This window comes from Phaenicophaeus curvirostris, chromosome 8, assembly GCF_032191515.1.
Source record: "Phaenicophaeus curvirostris isolate KB17595 chromosome 8, BPBGC_Pcur_1.0, whole genome shotgun sequence".
NCBI lineage: Eukaryota > Metazoa > Chordata > Aves > Cuculiformes > Cuculidae > Phaenicophaeus > Phaenicophaeus curvirostris.
Genome location: NC_091399.1, coordinates 32,277,511 through 32,291,795, shown reverse-complemented (window position 1 = coordinate 32,291,795; position 14,285 = coordinate 32,277,511). Strand labels below are relative to the sequence as shown.

Below are 14,285 nucleotides of genomic sequence, written 5' to 3'. Positions count from 1 at the left end.
GCCATACAGTGGTTGGTCCTGTTGCATGTAATACTCACATTCTTTTTCAGTTGTTTCTTTTAATAAAAATGGCATGTAAGATATGAAAGTCTTCAGAGGATTATGCTGCAAGATGTGCCTCTTAGTGGAGACATCAGTCAAACTTGATTCTTGTGTTTCGAATCTGAGAGGAATATGAAATAGTTATATGTGCAAGTGAATATGTGCATTATTAACACAGTGAGTTAACCTGATTGGAATGTTTAAGCTCAAAAATGTTTAAGCATTGCTGGGGCAAAGAGAATTGATAACTTCTGGGTTTTACAATTTTCTGTAAAATCTAAATATCACTTTTTTTTGTGCTTAGAATATAGTGATATTTTTCAGATTTTCAGTATTTTACATACAATCATTATAAGGAGATTTCATTGCATGTTACAAAGTAAATGCTTCTGGTCTTTGGGAGAATGGGAGGAGCACTGACGAAAGCTAGCTTGCCTCTTTTTCAGTCTATTAAGAGAGATGGGCCCCTTACGAATTAGGTGCATCATCTAATTTATTCTTTGGGTGGGGAAGAGTCCCTCTTCCTCCTGCTTGATTAAAGAGGAAGCCTAGAGATGTACGTGCCCTGCATAAAAGGCAGCTTTTGTGAATATGTATTGCTTAGCTTCCCCAAAGGCAGCAATGGCTCAGTGTGTAACAGCTTTTTTAAGTTCTCTTTGATTTTTTCCTTTAAGTTTGAATGTTTCCCTGCCTCCCCCGCCCCAAGGTTCACAGAGTAAAAAAGTCCTTACATTTTCCTTTAAACTTTCAGGATTGTTCCCAGTTTGAAACTGAAAATTGCAGGGAAATCACTGCCTACAGAAAAGTTTGCAATTCGGAAAGCTCGACGTTATCTTTCTTCAAACCCCATTCCTTTGCCTGTTCCGCCTTTGGTAAGTTGGAAATAGACACAATACCCCCTTACTGCAATTTTTGTAATTTCTGGAAACAAAACCAGATAATTAGAATAGTATCGTTCCATGTTTCTAAGGTAGAACCTCTGCAGGAGACTGGAATGTTCCCAAAGCAAAGCCAAATGAATGCAAGGAATGCTGTAAAACTGGGGCATGCACCAGCCACAGGGAACTTAGCCAGCTGTTTGTGACACGTAAATGTGTTGCATGTGTAACTCATTATTCCAGCTATAGACTAGCATGCTCCTAACAGCTTTCTTTTGATTCCCTTTTGAGGCATTTTGCCCTAGGTCTCTTCTGTCATGTGTCATTTACTGAGACTGCTAAAAGAAGACTTCAGGGTACAATTGTGGGGCGGGGGGGCGGTGGGGAAATCGAGGAAACAGTGCAAAGGGACTGCATGTAAGCACCTATTTAACGTGTCCCTGAATGTCTGCAATTTGCAGTTTGTTGCTCTCTGAAGCAGCTCATGGGTGCCAGGATGAAACAGCCAGATCGTTTACCCCTCCAGAAAATTAGTGCAGACTATTGACTTTCTCTCTAGCCTGTACTGCTGGCCAGTTCCCTGTGGCCAGGTGAGAACACCTGCGTAAGGCACCCACTGCCTTGCTCATGTGCACTTCCAGGTATCTGTCTGCAAAGAACATGGAAGGATTTTGACTCCACAGGTTTGCCAGGTGCAGTAATGTTAACATTTGCAGTTCTTTGAGCTGTTGTGTTTGAGGAACAGATGAATAATTAGTAAATACTCTTTAAGAAAATGACTGAACAAGGAGAGCCTCTTGGAGACACCAGTGAGTAGTCATTTCTTAGCCCACCAGCTGGGTATGTGACACTGCTTCTTGAAGGAATATAGTTGTTACAGCACAGCTTGGGTATTCACTAGGGACTGCTTTCCATTAAGTCATAAGACTGAAATGAGAGAAATAATTAGGTTGCTTTGATTTGCCCTTCAGATTCAGAGATTGTAGAGAGTAAGAAACGTACACAGCTGGGATTTTGCTGGGCTTTTCTAATGGGATTTTAGCAGAACAGGTTTCTGTTCTAAGAGCTGTTCTTGGAGCAGCTGGGCACTGCGTCCTTTGTTTCTGCTGCAGTTGCATTTCCAAGGCAGCAGATGCCGCAGCTGAATGGTTAAAAGAACACTGAGGATGTGGAACAGGGTGCAGCATCTCATCTCTAGGATTTTTCTTTTCACCGTGAAGGGACTTGCTGAGAGGAGCAAGTCCTCAAGCAAGTCCTAGCTCAGAGATTTAGCCTAGAATAAATGTAGCTTGTGTACTTTCATGTTAACAAATCTGCACTAGATACAGTAAGTTCAGCATGGGTTTTCCAGTTTAAATAGAGACCAGATGGTGAAAGCAATAGTGGCTGAGGAAACTATATACTGTTTCATCTATTCTAGCCTGGCAGCTTTTTGTGCTATAGTTCCAGAACTCAGTTATTCTATACAGATATTTATCAAAAAGCTATCTTGTATAAATAAATAGAATAAATAACTTATCATGAGGACCAGTCATAAGTCTGTGCAATATTTCCATCTTTAATTTTGTGATTGCTAGTCACAATGGGTGCATTTGGTCTGGTGATGTGCTCTTAAGAGAGAATTTTAATAACAAATAGGAATTAAACCAATATTTTTAAATAGAATTTGTTCAAAGAACAGTTGAATAAGAAAGAAGTTATTTTCTGTAGGAACATCAATTAAACTTGAGGAATTTAAAGGGTTTACAGTTTGGCTCTAAAGTTCTATTTGTTTGTTTGAAGTTTGGCTTAAAGGTTAGGTTTTTTGTATTCTTTTTGGTTTGTTTTGTTGTTCTGAGATTACATATTTTCTCTGTGGAAGCAATGCATTGTAGTTATTTATAATTATTAATCCCCTGGCTAAGACAACTGAAAAACAAGAGGAGACTTTAATCAAAGGGACAGTTAGCCATGTGCCGTGAGTATTTTCAGTCCTTCTGTTTTGTTGATACTTGTGTAAGTGACATTGTGTTTGCATTCTGTTCAAGCAATCCTCCTTGCATATTGTGTCGTAAATGGCTCTTCAGTTGTCTTCCAGGGCTGATTTGTTCTGAAAACCAATGTGACAAGTTTTCACTTGCAATGAAAATATGTTTTGACAAACTGACTTTTTATTTAAGGAACTCTAATTTTTACAGAGTATAAACTAAAGTATCTTACAACTGCATTTATCCAGTACTGTAATTAATGATCCTGTCATTTTTCACTGACCCTAGGAAATGATGTATATCTGGAATGGCTATGCTGTAATTGGAAAATGTCCCAACTTAACAGAAGGCATGTTAGAGACTTTAATTGAAGCAGAAGAAGCATTGGCAAGAAGTTCAGGTAAAGAGTGATACGGCTTAACCAGGTATTTTACAGCGCAATAGCTAAAGATATCGTCTGTGAATAAAGAGAGACACTCATTACTAAAGTTAATCTGATCATAGGAGAAACAGAGATAATGAAACCGTAAACTGTTTATGCAGATAGGAATAATTTTCCTTTTTAGTATAGCAATACTTTAGAATACTTGCAAGTTATTTTACACCCACAGATGTGTATTGGGAATAGTTTATGACTGTTTTATGACTGTTTTAACTGACTGTTTATTTTGCTAGATCAAAATCAGCATATACATTGACTTGATTACTTGGTTCATGAAGCTTTGTTATCCTCAGATAGTGTATTTCAGTTTTGAAGGATCGATGGAAAGAGACAAGTTAGTCTTCTGTTTGAAAAGTGCTGTCAATTTGTGATGTGTCCTTGGGCTGAATGATACCAGTGTGTGGACAGCATGCTATAGAAAGCTGGGACACCAGGGATGGGCTTCGTTTGCACTATGAATGAGGATCAGGTAGGGGGCAGCGTTGAACTGGAACAGGCTTTGCTGTCGCATCTTCTATGCATCTTCTGTTAGTCTATTAATTAGCCAGCCACGAGAAAGTTCAATTGGTGATTATTTCTTGCCGCTCTTTCCCACCTCCTATGGGAGCACAACCACTCTGCACAGCTTTTCTCACAAAGTTTGCCCTTACTAAACATGTTATTATTTTTATGCTACCTTCCTGCAAAAGGATCCAGCTCCTGTTGACAAAGGAATATGGACTAAATCACTGCATTGCAGTCTTTTCTAGGACCTTCGTCTTCCTGTGCACATTCTGTTATACAAGATTAGAAGGAGTTGTCTGAAAGACTGGCTAAAGCTATCTTTGTTTTAATTGTGAAAGAGGGCAGAGGCCATGTAATCAAAAAGTGGGATGTATATGGCAGCAATTTAAAGTATTATCTGTTCCAAGTAGTGACTTGCTGTTTTCAGGTGTTGTGCTTTTCTTGACCTTCTCTGGCAGTGTTTGAAGCTAAACTATTGTATTTTCTCTGTCTCACTGTTAGATTCATAATGCAAGACTCTTAAAAACTATGAATCTGAGAATGTGCTGCTAGAAGCTTTATCCCATATAAGATGTAAAAGAAGACTGTTAGTAGAAGTAACATCTAGAAATGCAAATCTGATATGCACAATTGTCTCTAGGATAAGTCCCTAAATATTTGCTTACACAATCCAGAGCAGTTTGTAGGTTGTATTTATAAGTAGAGAAAATACATACATGTGAGCACGTTCTTGGGACATGTGTCCTGAAGAGACAACTGATCTGTGTTTTGTTATCCTTACGAAATACCTCTTCTTTGGCCCTGAGTCATCTCACTGTGCACATTCTTAATGTGTCAACTTTTGCCATCTTACCTGTTCCTTCTAAGTTAGTTTTCTGCCTAGTCTTTGGGCATCTTCCCTAGCTTTGGTGATGTATGTATGTAGGTGCCTCTGTGAGACGCAGCAATAGAAGTGGCTCCAGTTGTAGGATCAAGGCCTCCAACTACGTAGTTCAAAGGGGGAGCAGCCGTTTCATGCAGTAAGTGTCAGTGTTTTATCAGCTGGAGTGATAGAGGAAGAACCAGGTAAGGATTTGAGTAGTGGAAACAGACACTCAATAGCACAAGACTCACAGCACTGCACATTTTGCAGAAGCCCTTGTTAGCTAGTATTTAACGAATTATTGGAAATGAGCAAGCAAGATGAAGGTTTTCCTTCTAAAGATTAAGACTAAGTTGCCTATATGGAGCGGCTATGAAAAAGTCAGATGTTTTCTTTGAAATGTATCATGCAAAAATGTTCTGGTGGAGAAAGGCTGTTGTTAGTGATGACTTGGAACTAGGCACTAGTAAGGCTGGTAAGACTCCAGGCACTCATAGTCAGAATTATAAACTCAAAAGTGGTGAAAAGAAGCTGTGATAAGATGAGGGGATGTGCAGTGCAGGTAGCAGTCTGGTATATTTTTGTTTAGCCAAAGAGAGGTGAAGAACTGATAAGACACTGGCCTGTGAATAGATTGTGCAACTATAAGTCAAGGAAGGAGAAGAGCTATGCATACTAAAGGGCAATCAAGGCATAAGGTTAAGACACAATAAATTGGACCTCAGCATTTCCGAAGTGGGCACCTTAGGTGTCAGAACAATAAGATTGTGGAATAGCCTGTCAGTGGGAGTAGGGAGGGAAAGAACAGCCCACCAATTTTTAGACAAAGTTTGATCAGTTTATGTAAAGGTTTATGCATGTTTGGTTTTGCATTAAATGAATTAAATTAAGTTCCTCTGTTCTGTGTTCCAGTAAATGGATTGTGCTCACATCTACCTGTGTAAAAGTTATCCTACAGGTAGCAAAGTCTCTGCTGCTCTAGAGTTTTCTGAAATGCGCCATTTATTTAATCTTGCAGCTACAGAATTACTAGCAGATGACCAGTGTGTGATAAAACTGTTAAAGGGTTTATGCCTCAAGCATCTGGGCAAGATCTCAGAAGCTGAAGACCATTTCAATTACATCTATTTAAAGTAAGTTTTCCTACCTGGCATATAGGAGAGCTCTTGAATTTCTCAGTGACTATTCATTTCAAATCAGAAGAGATGCAACCATGATGTGAGTAGAAGGGAGGAGGCTGCAGTATCTTTAGTATTTATTTCAGTTACTTTGATATCAAAGAACTGCAGTTTTAATTGCCAGTGTTGTTCGCTGTGTATGGAAGAATAATTGCAAATCTGCACTTTTTACTGAGATATTTTTCCTTTTTGGGAGACTGTACGTGTATAAAATTTTTGAGATACTGTTTCCCTTTTTCCCTGCCTTCGTCTTACCAGTCATGAAAAAGATAAGCTGTATCCAAAAAGCCAAATGCAGTCTGCAGAGACAGATGGCAGCGTGATTATACTTCGAATTTCTATACGTGGTGCAGTGAATGGCATCTCATTTTGTCAATTCACATGGATAAAGCTGATAATATTGACATCTTTTCTAATAATTCCCTTAAAGTCAGTATTTTGCAATCCTGAGAAATAAAATGCAAAATTTGCATGTAGTTTTGGATAGACAACATGACAAGCGTTGTAATAGAGATAAAATGTTCCTCCCAATGTTAGCTAATCTGCTATTTATTGGTGTTTAGAGATGTTAAGTGAAGGAAACAATATATCATTTCAAGATCTCTTTTCCAATGCAGCGAGAAGAAGATAAAGTATGACCATTACCTAATACCAAATGCCTTGTTGGAGCTGGCGATACTGTATCTAGACCAGGACAGAAGAGAAGAAGCAATAAAGCTACTGGAAAGAGCAAAGTAAGCAAGTAAAAAGACTGTGCTGATGTCTGATGGGTCAGTTTGGTATTTTACTGGTTAGCAGGAAGCAGAAACATTTCATTAATACCATGGAAACTCATTGTTACATTTATTCAGTGGAAGCACAGCTGCTCTGGTTTTGGTTTGGACCTTTCTAGTGGTAGACATTATCTGATTGTTCAGCCTTATGACTTACCCACCCTTCTAGTAAGAGCAAAAAAAGACTTTAAACATGTCAATATTAATGTCAAAGGCTTCCATAAGAAATAATCCATGAGTAACAGAGTGCAATAATCTTTGTAGTCTATTTACTTGTTTTTAAAGGATGCATTAAATTAAATCGAATCTCTGTGTTATGGCTAAAATAGCATTGCTTGAGTTGATGGCTAGCAGTGCTGTTTTCTTTCCTTGATGAAATACATTTAACATAATGCTTCAAGTTGCATTTAATATCTTTGTGTTGTTTCATCTGGATCTGAAAGGCAAAGGAAACACCTGTTTTTGCTCTTTTATGTGATTGATTTTTCTAGCAAAGTAGGTTTAATGGGAATAATTGGACTTGATCATTATTACAAAATTAACAAAATACTGGTTTTCCCTCTATCTGAGCCTTTAATTCTCTGCTGAGCAAAGTTTCTTGGGGCGAGGGAGGAGGGGAATCCAGCCCTAACAAGCCTTGCCCTCTTCAAGCGTCCTGCAGCAGGGTAGTTCACCTCTCTGCCCAGATCCTGAATGAATCCAGTTGTCTGACCCTTTCCAAGAGTGCAGAGTCTCATGCCGGTTACTGCCACAGGTGAAAGCAGCTACAAAACTGATGTCTGCCCCAGGTTTTAAAGACATTTGATAGCGTTTTTGTGTTGAGCTTTTGTCCAAGTCAGTCCACTATGCGAGACAGAGTAGTGAATCAGCCTGTTGAAGATTGTGCCAAAAGCCTGTCAACACAAAAATTAAAATATTGCAATTCTTAATCTCCTATGCTGGTGAGCCTGGTTCTCTGTAAGCTCCTGGAAGATATTAAGAAGAGCTAAAATTGCATGAGCAAAACGCAATGGAAAGTGTTTCAATTGGTTTCACATTCCTCAAGGCACGCCTCTCCTCCTGGCCTCATTTCCTTTGTTGAAATCTCTCTTAAGAAGAGATCTAGAAATTAATGATTCAGAGCTGCTCATTCCATCTGGTACTTCTATCTCTTGCTGCTCAGCCATCACACCTTTCCCCTGATTGCTCTGTGTGACTCAGGTCACAACCCCTCAAGGGAGAGCGTTTGGCTTAAAGAATGCCAGCAGCCAGCAGCTCGTAAAATGTTGTTGTAACGCAGTGTATAGAAAGCTAATACTCAGACTTGCTGTGCTCAAAGAACTCATAGAAACTGTAATGATACATAATGAAAAAATAACCTGCACCACAACTCACCACCTTGTTTCAGGCATAAAAAAGTGCAGTCCTTATGTTGCCAGTCGTAGCTGTCACACTGCATTAAAATGCACAGGGTTTATGAGCTTTCAGCTGAAAATGCTGTGTCTTTGTAGCCACTAGAGGGAGGACACGTTGTCTGTGGTGGGTTTCAGGACTACAGAATTTGTCTTTGCAATTGGCAGGAGTGCAGGCGAGCGCTTGGCTTGTGCATGACGCTTGGTTTGCTTGACCTAAATCCGCATACTGCTGCTGGCTTGCATGTTTCAGCTCTGGGAGGAGGAGTGGAATGAGGTGATAAACAGTTTTGTCTTGGTTATGCACGGAAATATTTCTAATTGTATGACTGTAAGCAAGAATATCAACCTCCTTATGAGAAATACAGCATCTGCATAACAAAGTCTACTTAATTTAAGGAAAAAACTCCAGAGAGTTTCAGATCAGCATACAGCAGAACCCAGTCACCTCCTTTTCTCCGTCAGCCTCTTGGGTACTGCGTACTTCAAATTGTAAGCTGGTGTAGGCTGGGTGTGGAATTCCTTGTTTTCACAAAGAGACTCCACTGCCATAGTGACACACACTTCTGTGCTTGATTTGATTTACGAATTTTGAACTGAAATGCTTTTAAGGTGTACAGAGTCTTTAATACTTAATGTGTTGTTTCTGTAAAGATGACAAATACCTTCTGAAAGAAAATTAGCATGGGTTTAATCCTCTTTGGTCTCTAGATTCTGGATGCATCCTGCAGGAGCTGACATGTTAGTTCATATTAAGTAGGATCTGCTCTTTCAATGTGGTCCTAGGGGCAAATTTTCTTTTTTCTTTTATAAGCTTTTCTATGAAAATACAGATTCTTTTAATGTTTCTGTAAGTCTCTAGAGCATGATGTAGCCACAGGGGGCTGTAGGCAGATGACACTGTTGAGTCAGCCAGTAGATGTTCGTGGGGGAAGTCCTGCCAGGCTTTCCCTAGACTGGTGAATTGCTCCTTGAAAGTTGATACGGACTCTAGGGTGTGTCCACTTTCTTTTTTTTCAAGCTTTTAGGGCAGGAAATAACCTGGCCTTGTTTCCTACACACAGTACACATCATTGGCAACCCTAGGATAGAGATGGGGGTGTTTCCCCCTTCTGGTTTAGGACAGCTTCTCTCTTTCTTTTTCTTTTGTTTCCCCTCTCTTCTCTTCTTCAATGAAACGTGTCCGCTGAATTCAGACGAGTCTATTTTATTAAAATTATTAACAAAAAGCTTGAACATGTTTGTATTCAAATTTGCCAGTGATACTTTGAAAGGGAGGGGAAAAACTAGTTTCTGAGTGGATTGTTACAGATATTTAATATGGACTCAATGTTTTGATTGAGTAGACCCAATTCAATTTCACATTAAGCTATATTTTTTCATAATTGCCAGACAGTGGAACTACAAGTAAAGAACAAAGAGCCGCATTGTTTGGCTAGAAAAACATGCCTTGTATTTTAGAGTAGGCAACAAAGGGTCTTGTGAAGAAAGACTTTTTTTGCTGTCTACAGTTGTTTTGCTAAGAGCAATAAGATAAAGATAACTTGAAAATCTTAAAAATGTGTATTCATCAGAGTGGATCTGCTTTTGTTTTAGACAAAACTACAAGAATTATTCCATGGAAACAAGAACACATTTCAGAATTCAAGCTGCCCTGCACCAAGCCAAATCCGCCCCAGAAAATGGAATGCACTCTGGAGCCTCGGCAGTCTTGTAACTTTTTCTCCTTTGATGTCCTGTTTGTTGCAAACTTTGGTGTAGAAAATTACTGACACTTCAGAATAATTTTCCTTCTCTTTCAAGTCAGTGGGAAACCAAATAGTTTAAAATTTTAAAGGTGATGCATAAAACGTTAATCTAGTGTAATAACATGGCAAAAAAAACCCTCTCAAACCAAACCTAACCCTGAAAAATACTGTTTTTCCAACAGTGGCTTCTTGAATACTTAAGGCTGCGTAATTCATTTTTCAATCATGTGTGCCTTTTTCTTGTATTTGCAACCTTTACTAAGCAAGCTACAGCATAAAGGGGAGCAACTAAAAAGAAAACCCCAAACAACAAAACTCTAAAGATTAATGGATTTAATCTCAGTTAGCTATAAATGTTTGTTTGAATTCATACTGCTAGCAGCTAAGAAGGAAGCATCGCTTTTTCCTGGTACCTGCTTAGTTGAAACTGTGTGAGAAAATCTTGGTGCACAAGAAACACAGCAGGGAGGAGCTGTGAATCCTGGGCATTTCTAGTTGTGCGTGGAAAGCTGCTCTAGTCACAGTTTTGCTTCTATAAGAAACTTGCTGGTGAAAAGAATTATCTCCCTTATTGTCAGTACCTTGACTTTTTCTTTAATTTGGTTTTCATGTGAAGTTAGCTGCTTGTGGCAGCTGAATGATTTAGTGAGGATTTGGTAATGACAGTATAAAACTGTATCACTTCTTTGACAAGTTTAAAAGTGGGAGGTCTTTAGAAAACATTTTTTTTCATCAAAACAAACGTGATCTGAAGTTTATATTAAATTTGAAGCACAAATCCTTGAAGGTCACTTAAGAATCGGCAACATTGCACTAGCTGGACAGCCACCCAGGAGTTACTGTGACAGTCATTTCCTTTGTTCTTAGGTTTGCCTCACTTGAGACGTCCGTGTTTAAAGAGATGGTGTGGCAGCGTTTTCCTGCGTTAGGCAGGTGGGGTAGGAGCAGGCTCCCTTGGCACAGTGCTCTGCTTTTCGCAAAGGAGAGCCCTTTATCTTTTTGCTCTTTATTGATCTTTCGGGGGGGATTTCTGTGTAAGGGGCCTTGAGAATAGAGCCATAAGCTAGGTCTGCTTTGCTGTTTTTCTGCAAAACTGGTGGAGTCATACATAACACACGTTTGACTTGTATTTACTGTTCTCCAGGCTAGCTCTGTGTTTGTAGGCCTGTGGGTTTTTGGGGCACACTTCTACCTCTCTTTTGAAAGAGCTTTTTCCCCATGACCCATTCTGATACGTGGAGATGGGAGGTTGTCTTGACAGCCCCTTCTCTCCAATGGAGATGTTTGTCAGGAAGATTTGTGTCTATGTACCTCACAGTGAATATTCTTTCTGAAGTGAGTGTTTCCAGCAGAAGAGAAAATTGACAGCTTATAGCTCTGCTTTTACCTCCTGTAGAAAATGACATTGTTTTATAATTGCAAATTAATATGCAAGGAGACAGAACCACCTGTTCCTCAACATGGAGAACTTGCATTGTCTTGAAAATAAACACCCTTTATAAAAGTTAAAATCATAGGTGAAGAATGCATTTTTTACATGACTTTCTCAGATAAAATCAGTTGAGATCAAATTCAGTATAAACAGTTATGCTATGTACGTATTGCACATCAAAACTTAAGTGTAAAAATTCAGTCATTCTTTGTATAGAATAAAAAAGATTCTTGTTCTATTTCATGCATGTAATACATGTTACATTTTAAATTGCCCACCGTTATTCTTCATTCATCGGTGTATTTCATTTTGATGCTCTTCCATGGTAGGGATCAAAAACTCAGTGGTGTCAGTATGGGCTGGAAGGTCTGTCCTGGGATTGTTCTTCCATTGCTTCTCCTGAAGCTGCTGCGTTCTGCCTGAAGCTTCTCTTCAGAATGGTAAATTGCTTCATCACTCTGGAGTTCCAAGCACAGTGAGTCAGGGAAAGCACAACTGGTGTGAGTTCTCAAAGAGCTTCAGTGTTCAGTGTATTCACCTACCAGAAAATAGCAGATACTCTAATGGAATCACAAGTCAAGGCTTTTCAGCATGGCCTATGACTGAGGAAACGTAAGTAATACTCCTGATAGATATAGCCAACACCTCCTTGCAGAAGGAGCACTTCCTTCTGCTTTCAAACATTGAACTGTCTGACTAATGCTAGAGAATCCCACTATGTGTACTAGGTGGGAGCTGACAACTGCTGGCATCAACTCTTAGTCCTCAGCAAAGCCAGACATTAATCAAAGGCAAACTACTAACTCCTACTTTTCTGCACTTGGTGGGACCTTTATCATAAAACTTACAAACTGCATTTTCTTTTCTATGTAATTTTTTTGGTAGCACTGGTGAGTGGTTTCCTGCCAGTAGCCGAGGAGAAGTATTAATATCTACCCCATTTCCCAGCTGCTGCAGCAGTTGCCGTGGTGCCCCATGTGCGATCGCTGCGCCATCTGACAGTGATACTGGTCAGGAAGGGAAAAGCAGTAAAATGAGCATCACTTTTCTTATTAGATCTGATCTGTGGAACCCATGTGCATATGGCCTCTCACTAAACTGAAGGGAGAATAACGGCTGAAAAGCCGCAATTTGTACTGAGGTCTAACGAGTGTAACTGCGTCAGCATCTAGCTCCTATAAATAGCGCTACGTGAGGTAACCTGATAGGTGAAGAAGGGCGGGCAGAAGCTGGACCTCTTTACAGGTTTTCTTAATGATCAAAGAGATTTTGATGAAATAACAAGCGTGATAAAACTACTATTATTTGGCAACACCCACTTATGGTTGCTCAACTTAACCAGAAGCATAGGCACATGCTTTGATTTATTACTGATAAATCCATCATGATCTACAATTAACACATTCTGTCATGGGTGGTTAGCTTAAAGACTGTCCCATTCTGACAGTGCCTGGCCTCAGATTGTTTAGAATGCAGTGATAACAGCATTCAAAATGTTTCTACAGAATCTTTGCCTTTTATAAAATGTAGCAGCATAGAACAGGATTGTATCAAACATTTTCTCTTGTGTTGGTTTTGGCATTAAATTCTATATTAAGTTGAGTGCCTTAGTATTTTAGTTGATCTATGGCCCAAGCCTAAGACTTCTAAAAGATAATGGGATGATAGATTTAACAGCTTGCGTGCCTCTGGCCCAACAAGAGCATCAAGTAATGTTCCTCTGTGTGAAACAAAGCTTTGCTGGAGGTCAGTCCCAGAATGCAAAAGGCACTCCCAAGAGTTTAAATACAACACTGTCAGCCTCCAGTTCCACCTGCAAGATTAATATCTTTGCCTTCTCAAGCATAAAAACACAGCAGCAAAGCAAATGTATATGAAATGACCCAAGCAATGTGTTCTGCGCGGTTCCTGTTCTGGGAGGAAGAGGAGAAGATGAAGAGGTGAGTCATTTTGTTTACTGCTGTACAAGAGAATGGTTAATGGTTGGAAACATCACTGATGAACGAGAGCGGAAAACCTGAAGAGACTAGAAATGAATTTGTTCCTTTTCTCATTATGTTCTCCAAATACCTTTTCGTGATAGATCACATGCAAAGCCTCTGTTGGCAAGTACTTTAATTGAATGATTTGTCATCATAAAGTATTTTTTAAAGATATTATCCAGGTTTGCTTCTGGTGTTTAAAAAAACATAAATACAAATACTTTCTTTAAAACATGCCCAGTCAATCCCTGACTCCAAGATTTATCAACAGCAGCATGGCTAATGCCTGCATTGCACTGTGGTAAAATTCTGCATGGTGTTTGCTCCAAGTTTAGTAATGCTTTTATAGGACTGAGCCATGTTCCATTATTTCCTGGTTTGTTTGGGTTTTTTTTTTTCCAAATGTGTGGACCTACTTACTTGCATTGCTGGCTACACACGGGAAGAATGTTTATTTAGAATTATGCATTGCATTGAATTCTACTTGCCTTATCTCTCCTTGAATGTTTTACAGAAAGAATATGGAACAGAGCAGTCACACACACATCCCCGCACACACCCTTTATGGGTTGCTTCAATTAAAAAAGGAAGAATATAAAAAAAAATTGTTTATCCTCTGTTACTCAAGTGCTGTAGCAACAGTTTGAGCTCTGTGGCTGGAAAGCACTTTAACAATGCGGTGAGAAGGAGAAACAGAAGGTGTAATATTCTGGATGGTTTTCATCTCTCACTGTTCCTTTAATCTTGCAGCACAAAGGGTGTGGAGGTAAAGAACTATTTCCTTAGCACTGAAGCTGCATGGGATGTTTCGTCTGGTGCTTGAGCCACAGGGGCCATGCTTGGTGTTGATGGTGTCACAGGTGCAGTTCTAGGATGGGCTGGTGTTTCCTTTGTGGATGTGGTGCTTTTCCTGATGTTTTGGTGAAGGCGGAGGCGCGAGAACGTGAAGGTGGCAGCCTGAAGCCTGCTGCTGCTGTCCACATGGCGCAGAAGGGGAACGTCATATCTGGCGGTTAGCAGAGTGCAGTAAGTCATTTGAGAGAGGTGAAGCCGTGTTATCCCATACAGGTGCCGTACCCAGTAGTG

At 39.6% G+C, this 14,285-nt stretch overlaps 2 protein-coding genes across 4 annotated transcripts in view; one reads left to right on the top strand and one right to left on the bottom strand.

Moving 5' to 3' along the window:
* OSBPL9 (oxysterol binding protein like 9) overlaps positions 1 to 5,797 on the bottom strand; it is a 185,899-nt gene extending 180,102 nt beyond the window's left edge. The window contains exon 1 of the mRNA XM_069863117.1: positions 5,794 to 5,797. The gene's annotated coding sequence lies outside the window, so the exon portion shown is untranslated. The remainder of the gene's footprint in view (positions 1 to 5,793) is intronic.
* Positions 1 to 10,436, top strand: part of TTC39A (tetratricopeptide repeat domain 39A) — a 38,969-nt gene extending 28,533 nt beyond the window's left edge. For all 3 annotated transcript variants that reach the window (XM_069863118.1, XM_069863119.1, XM_069863121.1), the window contains 5 exons: positions 794 to 914; positions 3,176 to 3,287; positions 5,714 to 5,828; positions 6,491 to 6,607; positions 9,634 to 10,436. In XM_069863118.1, the coding sequence (XP_069719219.1) occupies positions 794 to 914; positions 3,176 to 3,287; positions 5,714 to 5,828; positions 6,491 to 6,607; positions 9,634 to 9,754 (586 nt within the window). In that variant the 3' untranslated portion in view covers positions 9,755 to 10,436. The remainder of the gene's footprint in view (positions 1 to 793; positions 915 to 3,175; positions 3,288 to 5,713; positions 5,829 to 6,490; positions 6,608 to 9,633) is intronic.
* The last annotated feature ends 3,849 nt before the right edge of the window (positions 10,437 to 14,285 follow it).